At 40.8% G+C, this 17,664-nt stretch overlaps 1 protein-coding gene across 3 annotated transcripts in view; it reads left to right on the forward strand.

Moving 5' to 3' along the window:
* LOC114646012 (Golgi phosphoprotein 3-like) overlaps positions 1-4,881 on the forward strand; it is a 36,824-nt gene extending 31,943 nt beyond the window's left edge. For all 3 annotated transcript variants that reach the window (XM_051923793.1, XM_028793971.2, XM_028793970.2), the window contains exon 5: positions 2,578-4,881. In XM_051923793.1, coding sequence (XP_051779753.1) covers positions 2,578-3,005 — 428 coding nt within the window. In that variant the 3' untranslated portion in view covers positions 3,006-4,881. The remainder of the gene's footprint in view (positions 1-2,577) is intronic.
* Positions 4,882-17,664: the final 12,783 nt, after the last annotated feature.

A 17,664-nucleotide genomic window follows, 5' to 3' on the forward strand; every position in this document is an offset into this window, starting at 1 on the left:
TTTTGCAATCTTTCATTTGGCACATACCAAACTTCAAATAAAGGACCTTAAATCTAAGTGGTCATCCCTGGAAAGGGCATGTTCCCTAGTGGTCAACAACGATCATGAACGTTTGATTGCTAATACTAGAAGTGGGCTGTGCCTTTTATTTCAAAGATCTGAATTTTTAATTCCTCGTACTAGGGCTTGCTATTATGTGTCTTACTTTCAGAATCCAGAAAATTGTCTCTTTTGCATCTGTACCTTCTATCCAGACAAAATCTAGCCCAATTTTAAACAATTCCCAGGTAATCAGTAATGAATTTCTAGAATTCTATTCCAAGTTGTTTACTGACATCATAATGCCATTCCCCTGATGCTGAATCTTTCATGGAATAACCTTCCCTGTATTAATGAAGACAAAGCTTCTCTTGTAGATGCTCTGATTTTATTGGCTGAAAGAGGCATTACACTCTATGAGCACTGGAAATGCCCCAGTGATGGACTGGCTCCCACCTAAGATAATGTCTGCATTTTGGAAACAATTATTCACACTCCCCACCTACCTTTTTGATATAATTAATGTAACTATCTGTTCTGGACATTTAAACCCTGGAATCATCATGACAATTATCACTTTACTTTTAACAAAAGGCTAAAACAGTACATTATGTCAAAGTTACAAGTCCCTCTCTCTTATTGACTAGGACACAAAGCTATTAGCGAATGTTTTGGCCTGTCGGATATAGAAAGTCGTTGGTGAATTAATCCATCCTGACCAGTCAGACTTCTTATGCACTCGGTTAGCCTCTGATAATGTGTGCCGACTTCTGTATATTATTCATTCAGTCCCTTCCCTATGAAGCCCTGCTGCTCCTCTTTCCCTTGATGCTGAGAAGGCTTTTGATCATACGAATTGGCAATTCTCATGACAAGTTATGTTTAAAATAGGCTTTAGTATGGACTTTGTAAATGTAGTTAAGACTCTTTTTATTCTTCTCCTTCTGTAGCCTCCTGTCCATTTCTATCACATCATATCGCTGCCCCATTAGTAGGGGAAATAGGCAGGGCTGCCTTTGGCCTTCCCTGCTCTTCAGTTTATCTCTTGAACTCTTTGCAATTTCCATCCGTAATTCCCAGCTTCTAACCTCTATTACAATTTGAAACTCTAGTTGTATAATATCCTTATATGCTGATGATGTCCTTCTCATAGTTAATGCACATCCGATATGTGTTAGAATAGTCTTTTGAAGCCTTGTCTGCTTAAAAAGTTAAATGGACGAAGTCTTCTCTTTTGTTATCCCTTTATCTAAAAGTCGCAGATATGTAGGAGTCAATATTTCCTCTAACCACTATTGTTGCATCTTCAGACATGAGAGCCTCCATTTACAACTGGTCTAAACTTTCTGTTTCTTTTTAATTTCATCTTGCCATTATCAAAAGGAATGTTGTACCCTGTTTTAATTTAATTAATTCTGTCCTGCAATTTCCCCTTCCCACTAAAGTCAGGTCAAGGATATCAAGTTTTTGTGGAAGAAGAAGAGACTAAAGCGTTCAGCTTTGGCCAGAGACCAAATAAAACCTGGTGGGTTACTACCTGATCTGGAATTTTACCATGGCCTTTCACCCTCGGCCCTGTTTGGTCATGGTGATATCCTTTTCCCCACCCTCCTCCATGGCTCCCTATACAACTTGCTCTTGCTTCCCACTTATCTTGAGTATTCTGTTCACTCTTCTACATTCTAAACCACTTAGACCTTCCCTGTTCCCTTAATATTATATGCCATCAACATCTGGCACCATGTTGAGCGCTATGTGTGCTCTCTGGATGGTATAGTAGACTCTTAACTTCCATGTTTTACAACCCTGCCCTATGAATAGGTGGTCGGCCCAGTGTATTTCCTTTTTGACATTGTATGGGGATCAATGTTCTAGAGAGTCTACTTCATAGTGTTGGACTTGCAGTGTTCCACTGTTTATAAGGTTGTTTTCACCTTCCTAGTTCAACTTTGTTTTTTTTTTTTTTTTTTTTAACCTCAACTCTGCTCAGAACACGGGGAGTCCTCTGCCAACTAACTCTTTTTACTCTTGATCTTATTCATTCTCTCCCTTGAAATAAATTATTTCTGGCCTCTACCGTTTGAGGAGTATTACACAAACTTCTCTCCTTGATATCTCTGATAGTCTGTTACTGTGGTCAGCTGGCAATCTTTCATTTACAATTTTGCCCATCTTGAGTTATCTGCACCTTAGATAAATGATGGCTCCACCAATTTAGCCGAAATGTGGACTACTGCTGCTCAGTTGCTTTAATCCAGGTAGCTACCCTTCATGATGCGGTTATGGGAGTAGGAGCAATTTTATATTTTTTATTTGGTATTTGTTTACAGTTGAACATTTGATTACTTTTTTAATTTTAGGGCATGCCATACTGACTTTTCTCTGCTAACAGAACCCATAACAGACTCTGAAAACATTCACTGTGAAAAGTATGCAGCGATCAAGTACATTTTATAATCCAGAATATGCATGTATTTGTAAAAATCGTGTTAAAAACCAATGGTTTTAAGTTTGTTTTCCTTCCCATTCTCTCTACAGGTGAAACGTGGAACCCTCTGAAGTTACATTATCAGTTGCGTAATGTTCGAGAGAGGCTAGCAAAGAATTTAGTGGAGAAAGGCATTCTGACCACAGAGAAGCAGAACTTTCTTCTGTTTGACATGACTACTCACCCAGTCACCAATACAACCGAAAAGCAACGTCTTGTGAAAAGGTTACAAGACAGCCTGCTGGAGCGCTGGGTGAATGACGCTCATCGCATGGACAGACGTTTGCTGGCTCTTATTGTCTTGGCTAATGCTTCTGATGTGCTGGAAAACATCTTTTCAAATCTTCCTGATGACAAATATGAGGTAGCAGTAACCCGCTCGCGGGAACTGTTGGATAGCAATCCTGATGAAGAGGGCAACAAGAACGTGGGTACAGAAATGATCTGGGCTGTTTTGGCAGCATTTAATCAGTCTTGACTTTCCTTAAAATAAACCAAAGACTGTTTTGTTCACACTTTAGTTCCAGGAAGTGTAGACATTGGCTGCTTACATAAATGGAAGATGCAGCCCTTGAACACCTAGGGGTGCAGCACAATATGGTGCTGGGTGTCTGGGTGTGCTCTGGAAAGCCTTAAATTCTACCAGTCTTAAAACTTGCCTTTCAACTCGGCCTCTTTGTCTGTCTCTTTTTTTTTACCAAACATTTAAAACTATGTGACTATTTTGATTGCACTTTAACTTACGGAATTATTTAGAGAAAATGAAGGGAAGCTTGAGGTATAAAAGCATTGTAGAAAATTTACCTTCTATATTAAAAGCTACTTTTGCAAGGAGAATGTTCTGTTTAATAGACCGCATAGTTGTCCACTGTAAGACTCTGCTTGTTTCTGTATATTGTAACTTATTTTGTTTCTTTGGACCAAAACACAAACTTGAAGCAAATTTCTCTAGTAAATATTCTTAAAAGGCCAAAAAAGCCAAGTGTGAAAACAAATGTTGATGTAAATGTGGTGCATCCTTTGGGATTTACCAAATATAAATTCCATTCCTTGAGTCTTTGTATTGCATTTGAAAACTCGCCTTGTGTTTTCTCCCCTTGACCTCTTTATGTCTTCTGCATTAAATTATGAGAAGGGCTCAAATTATTTCACCTAACACGACCTGATGAAGGAACTGTGGCCCACTCACCTAAAGCTGGTACCCACACGTTGATATTTGTGACATTCCTCTGAGTGTTCATACATTAGACTTGGTGAAGACTACTGACTGGCTCAGGGTGAACACTGGTGAGCTTCTTTGTTTGGCCTAGTGCAACATTAGGTCAATTTGTCATTTAGTAATGGTGCATTCCTGTTTTTCTGATTTACATATGCTTAATACATTATTAATATCTTTTATTCATCTCCAATGACCAGGAACTGCATGTATCAAGTCAATCGGAGTGTAATATGAAGTAGGATTTGCAACCAGTTACATGACCAAAGTAGCCTTTTGAACTTCAGACCACAACCCACTCCATCTGAATTGACAAGTGCTAGTAGTGGTTATATAATATATAAAGTTATTTCCCTTGATTTTATTTAACTTGTTCTTTGATCATAAAAATATGGGCATATCTGAGCCTTTATATGGAAGGTTCATATTTATTGCCTTTTCCAAATGATGTTGGCCTACTAGGTAAACATTTTGATGATTGACACACACAAGTCTGCGGTGGGTTGGCACCCTGCCCAGGATTGGTTCATGCCTTGTGCCCTGTGTTGGCTGGAATTGGCTCCAGCAGACCCCCGTGACCCTGTGTTCGGATTCAGCGGGTTGGAAAATGGATGGATGGACACACACAAGTTTGGGTTGCAGTGCAGTTAACGGATACAAAGACCTGCACATCAACTAGACTAAATGTTCTAAATTAACCCAGGGTGAATAAGTGAGTGCCCTGCGATGGACTGGCACCTCATCCAGGAATGCAGTGCTGCTGGCTCAGGCTTTGCCCCCATGCTGGGAGAGGATTTATCTTAAAAGGGGTCAAGTGGTGCAGGGCAAACTTAAATGATGTATTTTAATACGTTTCCATGTGTTAATTTCTACTTTTGATCTTCTGATTGAAAGCACTTATTTCAGCAATTTAACTAAGGCACAACTTCTATTTAGTATTTTGAAAATTAAACATCCGAAATATCCAAATGGAAAAGTAGCCCCGTGTCCCTCCCTCAGGCTCCGATGCACCACAAGTGTCATACTGTCGTGTGGCACTCAAAATCTGCTGTCTGAAGATTTGCCTAAGCAATGTTTTCCCCCGAAATGTCATTTTAATTATTTGCCATGTTGTCTTAAATAAAATTTAAATGAATACATGTATATTTTATATCTGTACTCTTCTATTTTATTAACCTTTTTTTTTTTTTTTACAAAATAATATAAAGTAGAATTTGAAATAAATCGTATATAGTATATAAACATCTGTAAATGTTGTAGATATTGAAGTCACATACTGATGCGTATGAACAGGTTGATCAAAATTGGGGGAATATAATGTCTTAATCTGTAGGAAATATTTTAAATGGTATATAATTGAGGTTTTGAATTGATTATTTTTTCAATGCAAAATTTTAATTTATTTTCAGATGTGAAGGTCAGTACAGTACGTATGATAACTGTCACGTGAACTGAATGTATGATAAAGAATATGGAAGGAATCCGCATGTTTTAGTAAGCAAACTGCTTCATGTTGTGTTGCTCAAGTGTGACTGAATATTTCATTCAGAATGTCGCTGTGTATTACTACCTCACAACAGAGTCTCGCAGTGCAACCGGTTATGTGAGCAGCGCTTGCCAAGTCCCAAACTTTGGACACTGTTTTTTTCCCCCAGATATTGTCAGACAGGCTAGAGGTTTGTTTAAAAAACAAAAATGTGTTGTGATACGTAATGAAAATAAAAGAATTTTGTGACATTTAAATGATTACATCTATGTGTGTATTTAAAGTAGTCCTGTTTTGTTGTCTGCTAGACTTGAATTGAACAGAATTTTAAAACTGGCTTTGTTTTCTTGCTTTTTTGTTTTTTAAGCACTCAAACGTTTTAATTTTGTGACCATTATTTTCTACACTTTTTGCAGGCTTCACTATATTGCCATTAGTATTGTGTACAACTAATGAGCGAATTTCGACACGCCTGTAGTCAGCTCGGCTTCTCAAATTAAGCAAGGCATGCTTGCTTTGTGGATTGTCCCCCAAGTCTTGGTGGCTTTGAAATGACCACAGCATATTTATGTACCCTGAACAATTCTACTTATATAATAAGTTGGTTATTGATAGTTTTTTCAAGCAAGTCCACAATGTCATGTGCCAATATGTCAATTAATATTACATGTGCAACCTTCAATAGAACTCTTGAGACTACATTGGAGCCAGTAGAAATGATGAGGAAAAATAATGACTGCTTGCTTGTATTTGTTGTATCCAGCAGGGGGCACTAGCTCCCTTCTTGGAATAAGTTCTTTTGTAATTGTGGCGTGTTTTACATAACCCGAATAGATATAGATAAGATATAAAAAGGCGATACCCCTCCCTCAGTGATATGGCGGTAGGAAATCACATAGGAGAAATAACTTTGCTTTTTTTAATGATGGTTTACGTGGCATAACAGATGAGGAAGTCATGACAAGACCTTCGGGTAGTGGGAGCCTGATGTGTAGTGTCTGCCATTTTCGTCACTGTGTTGGAAGGTTTTTCAGGATTATCTTCTATCCGTTCGTCAGTTTCAAAGGTGGGCCGGGCAATGTTCCAAGGCTTTATACTGTTTTCTCCATGTGCAGGCCCCACTTAGGTGAATAATACAACTCCAAACAAGGCAAAGAGAGGACACAATTTCATGCTGAGTTTGGCACGCAGAAATAGTGTACGTTACCCATGTCGCAGTTGTCCTTAACTTGTCTTGTCTTAAAAAGCTTGTCTAGCAGTTCTTCTATGGTGAACCCCTGTGAGCTAAATCTGGCTTTGTGTTAGCTGTACATGTGGAAAAAAAAGTAGATTTAAAATATTTGCACAGAGCACAGTGAAATATTAAACTTATATTCTGATTACATTTGTACAAATGTATTTGAAGTGGAGCAGCTTGGTCAGTACTGCGCCCCCTGGAGACAGGGTTCAAATTCCAGGCGGTTTCCTGTCTGTGTGGCGTTTTGTGTCATTTCTCCATGTTTTTGATTTGAGTACTTTTGGTATTTAATTAAATAACATCCATGTAAATTTGACTGGCGACTCAAGTTGTGAAAGGTCCTAAGGTGACCTAAACTGAACTGGTGCCCCATCCACAGTTGATTCTGGCCTTGTGTTCACTTCTGCTGTGACAGACTTTGACTCCCCACCACCCCACAGAAAGTGGGAGAAATGGAAAAACAATCTGCTAAGCTGCAATCAAGCACAATAAAGAAGCTGATTTGTAAAATAATAATCAAAAGTGTTCATTATTGATAAATTAGCCTCTGTGTGTGTGTGTGTGTGTGTGTGTGTGTGTGTGCACACGCACTGTGATGGACTGCTTGCTGCCTGATGATTGCTGTGCCCCACGACAGACGGATTAGATTGACAAGTGTAACATTACCAGCAGAAGGATGAAGACCAAGGATCTGACCTAAGCTGTGCTAAGAAAGACGGCTAATTTTTATTTTTTTGTGTTTAGAACTGAATGGCTTTGATGTTAAAAGTAAAAAAAGGACAAGCAGAACACACCCTGCATGACTTGAACACCGGCATCTGGTGCTGTCCAGTAGAGCGAAAAAGATTTTCTTCATGTAGATATTTGTTCTTTCTGCAGCAGAACTCACTCTGTGCATCATCCTGCTGGCATCCTTCCCATGGAGTTGAAGGAGCACAGACTTTGCAGCACCTGGCAAGAGGACAGTTGCACACACCATAAAAACGTTTTCTTCCAGGTAAGAAATTACATTGAGCATATGATGGAATTGTAAAAAAATAGTTAAAGAAGACAAGGCTGAGGTTTCATATAAATATTTGAATAATGTGTGTGTGTATATATAATATATATATATATGTGTGTGTGTGTGTGTGTGTGTCTATACACACAGTGGGGCAAAAAAGTATTTAGTCAGCCACCAATTGTGCAAGTTCTCCCACTTAAAAAGATGTGAGAGGCCTGTAATTTTCATCATAGGTATACCTCAACTATGAGAGACAAAATGAGAAAAAAAAATCCAGAAAATCACATTGTCTGATTTTTGAAGACTTTTATTTGCAAATTATGGTGGAAAATAAGTATTTGGTCACCTACAAACAAGCAAGATTTCTGGCTCTCACAGACCTGTAACTTCTTCTGTAAGAGGCTCCTCTGTCCTCCACTCGTTACCTGTATTAATGGCACCTGTTTGAACTTGTTATCAATATAAAAAGACACCTGTCCACAACCTCAAACAGTCACACCCCAAACTCCACTATGGCCAAGACCAAAGAGCTGTCAAAGGACACCAGAAACAAAATTGTAGACCTGCACCAGGCAGGGAAGACTGAATCTGCAATAGGTAAGCAGCTTGGTGTGAAGAAATCAACTGTGGGAGCAATTATTAGAAAATGGAAGACATACAGGGCCACTGATAATCTCCCTCGATCTGGGGCTCCATGCAAGATCTCACCCCGTGGGGTCAAAATTATCACAAGAACGGTGAGCAAAAATCCCAGAACCACATGGGGGGACCTAGTGAATGACCTGCAGAGAGCTGGGACCAAAGTAACAAAGGCTACCATCAGTAACACACTACACCGCCAGGGACTCAAATCCTGCAGTGCCAGACGTGTCCCCCTGCTTAAGCCAGTACATGTGCAGGCCCGTCTGAAGTTTGCTAGAGAGCATTTGGATGATCCAGAAGAGGATTGGGAGAATGTCATATGGTCAGATGAAAAAAAACTCTACTCGTCGTGTTTGGAGGAGAAAGAATGCAGAGTTGCATCCAAAGAACACCATACCTACTGTAAAGCATGGGGGTGGAAACATCATGCTTTGGGGCTGTTTTTCTGCAAAGGGACCAGGGCGACTGATCCGTGTAAAGGAGAGAATGAATGGGGCCATGTATCATCAGATTTTGAGTGAAAACCTCCTTCCTTCAGCAAGGGCATTAAAGATGAAACGTGGCTGGGTCTTTCAGCATGACAATGATCCCAAACACACCGCCCGGGTAATGAAGGAGTGGCTTCGTAAGAAGCATTTCAAGGTCCTGGAGTGGCCTAGCCAGTCTCCAGATCTCAACCCCATAGAAAATCTTTGGAGGGAGTTGAAAGTCCGTGTTGCCCAGCGACAGCCCCAAAACATCACTGCTCTAGGAGATCTGCATGGAGGAATGGGCCAAAATACCAGCAACAGTGTGTGAAAACCTTGTGAAGACTTACAGAAAACGTTTGACCTCTGTCATTGCCAACAAAGGGTATACAACAAAGTATTGAGATGAACTTTTGTTATTGACCAAATACTTATTTTCCACCTTAATTTGCAAATAAATTCTTCAAAAATCAGACAATGTGATTTTCTGGATTTTTTTTCTCATTGTGTGTCTCATAGTTGAGGTATACCTATGATGAAAATTACAGGCCTCTCTCATCTTTTTAAGTGGGAGAACTTGCACAATTGGTGGCTGACTAAATACTTTTTTGCCCCACTATATGTATGTGTGTGTGTGTGTGTGTGTGTATATATATATATATATATATATATATATACAGTATACTAGCCAACCCGCGTAATTATGTATTGATGGGTGAACACTTCCTGAACGACACAGTTGTCCAAATGGGGTGGGTTTGTGGATACCACTGTGAGTGAATGAAAACATAGACCTCTGGAGAGAGCAACATATAATTGTCCGTGACTGAAAGCGGGATCGTCTGTGACGAAGAAGGCCACGCTGGTGAAAGTTACTTCGTCGGTAGGGATAAGTGTCAGTACTTGTAGATTAAGGTGTAGCGAGTCTTCGTTGTTGACGCTTAATATAGCTTGCGTACTGAGATGTTCTGGAGTCACAGTTGAGAAACACTTTGTTAAAGTCTTTTAAGCACAGGGGAAAAAATGAACATGTGAAACATCTGTAATGTAATAAGCCACCAAGAAAAGTAACATTGCAACAATGCTATCTACGACCCGATCTCTGTAAACAGAAGTGAAAACCAAATCGAGCCCGGTGTATTATTTAACTGCCTTGTGGCGCTGTAGTAGTGCTGCTGCTTTGCAGTAAGGAGACTGTGGAAGACTGTGGTTTCGCTTCCCGGTTCCTCCCTGTGTGGATAGTGCTTTGAATACTGAGAACACCGCTATATCAATGTAACGAAGTATTAACAGGAAATTGTCTTCGTGTAATAGTAAAAGGCAAATTATCCGCGACAAACAAACTGTTTTACACTCTGCATACCAGCCGCATAATCACGCCACTTTTTAAATGTTTTTTAAGCAGAGGGAAAAAAATGAAGACTTGCAAAATCCGTAACGCTGCTTTCAGTAAGTACAATGCACACACGTTTAATTTGTTGGCCACTTTTTGCCAGCCGTCTTGTCTGGTTTGGGCTGCTTTTGCAGTGTTACCGCTTGTGCATATTAAATATTGAAATCCTTCGAGTAACTAATTAACTAACTAACACCCACCCACCCACACACACAGCTTGTGTGAAAAAAATGCGCCCGTACTTTCATAATTTTGTTGCAGCCTATAGTGGAGTCAGGCACAGAGAAGGTCAGCTGCTGAGAGAGCGTCTTGACTGTTGCAGGGCCTGCATCGGTGAAGCAGGTGAGACGCTAATGAAACAGAGGCACAGGGCTTATTGGTTTTTAAAGACTGCTTTCTACATTGTGTTTTAACCTCAGTTTTAAAGGATTGTTTTAAGGATCCCGTGGGATACCCCTCACAAACTGTTTTAGATGCTGCATTCAGCAATTCACATCCGCGACAAACATGCCTCTTCTTACATGGTCCTGCCGTGTCCACCCTCGTTCTCAAAGCAAACACACCGCCTGGTCATGTGCCCGCTCGCAAGAGCAACTCACGGAGACCCGCCCACCGACTCTAAGACCATGGTGTGTAAAACAGTTTGCGATGGTGGTGCGTGCGTCATAACCGAAAAGAATAATGAAAAGTCAACGTGGCTCAGATGTGCATGTGGAGTCTAGTAGAGACGAAAGCAACTTACGGGGTGGTCGGTGAGTAGTTGCGTCCGGGCACATGAGCAGGCAGTGGGAATGCCTAGAGAGCGAGGGTGGATGCGGGCCGGGGAATAAGGAGTGTTGGTGGGCGGGGAAACATTTTCCGTGTTCCTACAGGACCATCTAAGAAGACGGATGTTTGTCGCGGATGCGAATTGCTGTATGTAGCGTGTAGAACAGTTTGTGATGTTGCACACGGTTGTGCGTCGTAACCAAAAAGTCAACGTGGCTCAGAGCTGCATGTGGACTGTAGCACAGACAAACAGAAATGACGGCATGTTTTACGAAGCGTTGCGTCTGAGTTAGTGGGCGTATCTCTGCGAGTTTTCGTCGTATCCAATGGTCTTAGAGTTGGTGGGCGTGGCTCCTTCCTGAGTGCTTTCATGGGTGTCTTGCCCGCTCTGGCGGCAGCTTAGAGAATTATATATATATATAGATGTATGTATGTATGTATAGATCTATGTACAGTGCATCCGGAAAGTATTCACAGCGCATCACTTTTTCCACATTTTGTTATGTTATAGCCTTATTCCAAAATGGATTCAATTCATTTTTTTTCCTCAGAATTCAAAAGTAATTGGACAATTGACTCAAAGGCTATTTCATGGGCAGGTGTGGGCAAGTCTGTCGTTATGTCATCATCAATTAAGCAGATAAAAGGCCTGGAGTTGATTTGAGGTGTGGTGCTTGCATGTGGAAGATTTTGCTGTGAACAGACAACATGCGGTCAAAGGACCTCTCCATGCTGGTGAAAGAAGCCATCCTTAAGCTGCGAAAAGAGAACCCATCTGAGAAATTGCTACAATATTACGAGTGGCAAAATCTACACTTTGGTACATCCTGAGAAAGAAAGCAAGCACTGGTGAACTCAGCAACATAAAAAGATCTGGACGTCCTTACTTACTTTTGAGCCCCTGAAATGAAGCGATTGTGTTAAAAAAATGCTTTAGTTGCCTCACATTTTTATGCAATCGTTTTGTTCACCCCACTGAATTAAAGCTGAAAGTCTGCACTTCAACTGCATCTGAGTTGTTTCATTTAAAATTCATTGTGGTAATGTACAGAACCAAAATTAGGAAAAAGTTGTCTCTGTCCAAATATTTATGGACCTGTGTGTGTGATATATAATATAAATAAAATGTCAATGTGTGTGTGTGTATGTATGCACTGAATGTTTGTATGCTCCAGCATCACTTCCGAACGGATGAAGCGATTTTCATGAAACTTGGTACACATATTTCTCATTAGTCGACTAAAAATACTGTTGGGTGAAATCAACCCTAACCCAACCCCTTCTGTGCAGGATGGGGTACTGATCTTGCGGTCTTATATGCATGTTTTCATCCAGTTGACACTCAGAACGACCACCAGAGGGCGACCTGGAGGTGACTGCCAGCATTCTTTATGTTTGAGCACCACCGCGCTCCTGTTGCTTTTGACATTAAATCGAGTTGGCCCGTATGTAAAATACATACAAGACCGCAAGACAAGCACAATAGTGTCTTCATTTTTTTTTTTATCTTTAAAGTTGTTCTTTTAAAATTATATTTTTCTCAATCAATTAAAAAAAAAAACACTTTATTTTCCTCCCGGGCAACGCCGGGTATTTCAGCTAGTAAGCTAAATTCCTGAGGGGCGCTTATTGCCAATTTAGCATAAGCATCTGGTGGGACTGAGACACACTGGTCCTTAATGCAGAAACGCCACTGCTGATTACAACATCGGCTATTGAGTATTAATAGTACTTCACTTTAGGCTGCAGTGCTTTATTGCAATATGAACTTTATTTATAAAAGAACTTCACGAAGATCAAACCCAATATATATATATATATATATATATATATATATATATATATATATATATATATATATATATATATATATATATTTAACTCATTAGCTGCCCAGACAGGTATAAATGAGAACAATCCCCCTATTTTAAAAGCCTTCACCAACAAACCCTGCAACCTCAATTAATACTACCACATGCAGTCTTAACATCAAGCATCAAAGTAAATTTATAATACGAAACAATAAATTACAAAACAATCAATATCCATACAAAGTAAATTTATAATAAGGAACAATAAATTACAAAACAATCAATATCCATATAAACCACAATCAACGTTACACCATACAACGGGAAAGTGTCGGTAAGCAGCCAGCTACTAACACTACGTTAAAGTCCTATAACTTCATGTATTAATATTTTTTTTGATCAATCCAAAGATCAGCGTCTGAGAGGAATCCGTCTCTCCAGCTCAGTCACTGCCTCGTGCCCCCGATCGACGGCCGTCCACGGAGTGTCAGCCCCAGCCTGCGTTTTCGCTTGTTCTGATCCATTTGGCAGAGAAGCATCCGTAATGCAGTGTTTCTAAATGAGGGCAGGATTAAACATTTAACTCTACCTGTAATTGAGAGACCTATCTGCTCAGTGTTTGGGTCCTTTTGAGCTCTATGATAGACAGGAAGGAGTACGTAATCTGCGTGCAAATTATGAAAATTTCACGTTTATGTAGCTTGGTTTACGTAATACTTGTCATTATTTGTCAGATAACTAGCATACATCTTAACAATTGTGCAACCAGGCTCGTTATTCAAGTCAGATAACCTGACATCGCGCTTACTGTCTCTGTTGCCCGACAACTGTCACTAACAGGGCGGAGTTAAACGTTTAACTGGAGCCATGTAGAACTGGGCGTGGCTAAACAAGCTGCAGCTAGAGGGTTTGATAAGGCGAGCCGTAAGAGTCTGTGATAGACACGCTTTAATCACTCGCCTGCCAACACTACAGCGACAGTGTTAACTACAACTTTAACAAACGTCCATTTATTTACTGGAACATTACAGGAAGCTGCCACCGCTTGATAACAAATGTAACCTTTAACTTTAAAGTTCACTGTTAGCTAAATCATTTACATCGCAGTTTATTGGATTCCTTTTTGTACTGCACGCCCAAAGTTTTATGATTTGGTGACATTAATATAATGTCTTTATTTGTTGCCGGATTTTTATAATATATGGTACCTTTGTCATTCTAAACCTGATGGTTTTCCCTTTGCTCTTTCATTTTAACTTCAATTTGTTACCCGGTACCACTGATCTGCCACCAAAAAAAAAATTAAAGAAAATACACCACTGTGAGAAATTTTAGGTGTTCTTCATAGATTTGAGGATTCTCAATCCAAATCTGTGACAGAAGAACAGAAGTGTTCTATTACAGTTTTTGAGAGATGAAGGTTTAAGCACTTTCAGAAAAAAGGCATGTTTTTAAAATGAATTATTTAGACTTGGAAAAAAATGATATATTGCAATATTACACATACCATTGTAATAAATGTAATTATTACTTACAAAGAGTAGCACTTTGTAGTTTTTCCCTCATATAATCCTGTGTTTCACAGTAGAATGATCAACAGATGCCTGCTAACGTAGACCGTTTGAGAGCTGCTGGTAGAACTTCTCCCCATGTTATTAAAAAAACTGCTCCCATGTTTCTCAAAGAAGAACAAAATCCATAAGGAAGTGTGGAAAATGGATTTTTAAGAATGTGTTGAGCCCAAGTGCACTTAAACAACAGCTATCTCTGTTCTGGACAATAAAAGGACAAGTTTCTGACTTCGCTGAGTCAATGGAGGCTCTGATCTGGGCGCTCGAGAGACTGAGTGAGGAGTCTGAGTGTCTGGGCTTGCGAGGGTCCTGATAAAAACCGAGATCCAGGCCTTTAATGGCCTCTTGGGCACAGCCATCAGCAGTCTGTGGAGAGAGTGTCGACCTTGTCGTGAGGTTTACATAGCTTGGCAGTGACATTCATGTCTCTGGTGACTCTTCCTATGAAGTCAGGTGACTGATTGGGAGAGCATGGGGGGGTCATGAGAATGCTGGAAAGGGGTGTGTGGTGCTCCCAATATCTATGCAAAAGGACGAAGGTCCAAGTCTTTAGAGTCCTGGTGCTTCCTGTCTTACTATATGGTTGTGAGACATGGACGGTATCCAGTGAGCTGAGATGAAGACTGGACTCCTTTGGTACTGTGTCTCTCCGGAAAATCCTTGGGTACCGGTGGTTTGACTTTGTGTCGAATGAGCGGTTGCTCCGTCACCATGTTCCTTACTTGGGACTCCATGAGCATCAGTTACAATACTACAGCCATGTGGCGTGATTCTCAGGGGGCGGAGGACCCAAGCGCCTGGACCAGACCAAGGGGATGCCCACGCTGCAGCAGATAAAGGGTCATTTCTGGGGGGTGGGACTGAACTCCATGTTTGCCTGGGGGTTGCCAACCAGGATCCCGAGCTGTTTCGTCATTAGGTGGGTGCAGCAACGTGCCGTACCAGTACATACATGCTCTCTGACCTGGCAGGGTGCCAACCCACCGCAGGACACACACAAACACACTCACACACCAAGCACACACTAGGGCTAATTTAGAATCGCCAGTCCACCTAACCTGCATGTCTTTGGGAGGACACGGGGAGAACATGCAAACTCCACGCAGGGAGGACCCGGGAAGCGAACCCAGGTCTCCATACTGCGAGGCAGCAGCTGTAAAATTCAAGGTTTATTTATGTTTGTAACGGTAATGCATTTTATATAAATGGGGCATTTCCTATTTTGCGTGTGGTGCTATTGAAATAAATTAATGACTAAATAATTGAATATATAGATAAATAACAAACTACATATATTGCGTGATATATTTAATTATGCTCGCATATCCTTGTTATTTACAGAAAATATAGTTTGTTGTACATGTGTTTGTTTGTCAGTTAGAAATATTCCTCCACACCTGTTATATTCTGTTCATCCCGGGCATTACGTTTAAGAATATTTTCATGTAATTTGAAAGCAGGTGCCAAATCCCTTAGTGTGCGCTCTCTTGATACTGCTGTGTCACTTCCACCAAGGTCCATAGGGTGGCAGCAAACACTCGTCAATTCCTTAAGGCTGCTTCGTACGTCAGAGGGTCGCCAGTGTCATAGCTGTGTATGTAAGGCTCTCGTAACAGACCGAGGAAAACCCTAGTAGTGGACATAGTTTAATAATTAAAAAAAAAACATATTATATATACAGTATATATATATATAAAATGAATGTGGTAGTAGTTTTAGGTATACAGAGTGCTGCAGAGCCGCTTCTGACATATCTGGTGTCCCAAGCAATAAAATCTGTCATACCTCCCCCAACACAAGACTATACGCAGACACACACTATATGCTACTGTACTAACACGGGTTAATCACTTCTTTAATTAAAATAAATAAATGTAAATATAATAATATAAAAATAGAATTCCTTTGCATATAAATTATGTATGTAAAAAACTTATTCAGAACAATAAAATAACAAAATTGAACTACTTTAAATTTAACACTACACCAAGCACAGTGTCTGTCACCCCCATCTCCCCTCACCCCCAAAAAAATCTAACCAATACACCATCAGGGGCAACTGACAAGATGCTAAATGTGTCCCTCTGTAATGTCCTCCTGTAATGAATGTATTATTTAAGAATCCCTGCTGGTGTAGTGGCAAGTGTGTCTCTGCTGCAGTGCTCGTGGTGTGGCCCCCAAGACCTCCTCTCCTCAAGCTCACTCTCTCACTATGGTACCTGAACCAAGGAACAAGAGAAATGGTCAGTGGCGATAACAGGAGGAAGCTGCCTGGACTCAGTCACACACAGCAGTCTGGATTTCACTCGGTTTGGCCATCATTCTCCCTTTAGCGCTGAGCTTAAAGAGGAGGAGGGGACTTGGACCCAGCTGTGTGTGTCTGTCTGGCAAGCTGCGCATCATGTGGGAAGACCAGGAGGCGAGTCCTGACTCTTGGTCCTGGCAGTGGCTAACCGCCGAAGTTGAAGTGACTCGGTCACATGGTCACCTGTGTGGCACACAGGTCACGAGGAGGCCCCATGTCTCACGAGATGCCTGGCACACTGCCTGCACTAGTGTATGTAACAGCACACAGATTGTGATGTGCATTGTGCAGACAGTGCAGGCGCTGCTGAGGCTCACAACATAAACATTTCATTGTGCTCCAGTCCAATCCTGACAAATGTTTCTAAACAAAATAAAGATAAATCTGCACAGAGAGTTGCAATAATGCACCCTGAGCACTAGAGGACACCCTTGACCCTTGCCTGGACAGCCTATGCCCAGAAATGGCTCCGGAGTACTGTACAGTGAAATTTTTACTTTCAAGTCCAATTAACATGAAACACATCACCCCGTCTGACGCCATGATATACAAGAATACGAATGGTGTTCAATAATTTATCTGCCTATGAAAATAAAATCTGTTGGTCAAACTCACCTCATTACTTTCCAGTGTAATCCCCCTTGACTTCAGCACTCTTGCTCCACTTTGCCTCCAGTGATTTAATCCCTTCAGAACAGAAGGATTCATCTTGGTCCTCTGGCTAACTGGTTACAGCGCGTTTGAAATTATTATCAGCGGGAAATCGCCATGTAGGAATTTCTGAAGGTTTTGAAAGAGAAAATAATCAGTGGAGGCCGGGTCTGGCCTGTACGGTGGATGGTTAAGCTGAGGCTACATTCCTTGATAATAACTTTGGATTTGTGGGATGGTGCGTTGTCGTGCCTGTTGACAGTTTTCCACATTGTTTGTGTTTGATGGCCTCATAGAGTGACTTCATTGTGGAAGCATAAGTTTCTCCAGCAATGGCTGACCTGTGTGGCATTAATTTCAACAGCAGAAAGCCCTTTGTATCCCAGAAAACTGTCCGCATGAATTTTCAGGCCAACTGCTGCACATTCAATTTCTTGGGAGTCGGGGACACTTTATGCTTCCATTGTATGGACTCTTGTTTAGGTTCAGGCTCATGGCGGTTATGCCAAGTTTCATCCCCAGCAACAATCCATAAGAAAAAGTTAGTGGGATTTTCTCTAAAAAGGTGTGCATTCTCATGATCAAAT

The sequence above is a fragment of the Erpetoichthys calabaricus genome, chromosome 2, assembly GCF_900747795.2.
Source record: "Erpetoichthys calabaricus chromosome 2, fErpCal1.3, whole genome shotgun sequence".
NCBI classification, from domain to species: domain Eukaryota; kingdom Metazoa; phylum Chordata; class Cladistia; order Polypteriformes; family Polypteridae; genus Erpetoichthys; species Erpetoichthys calabaricus.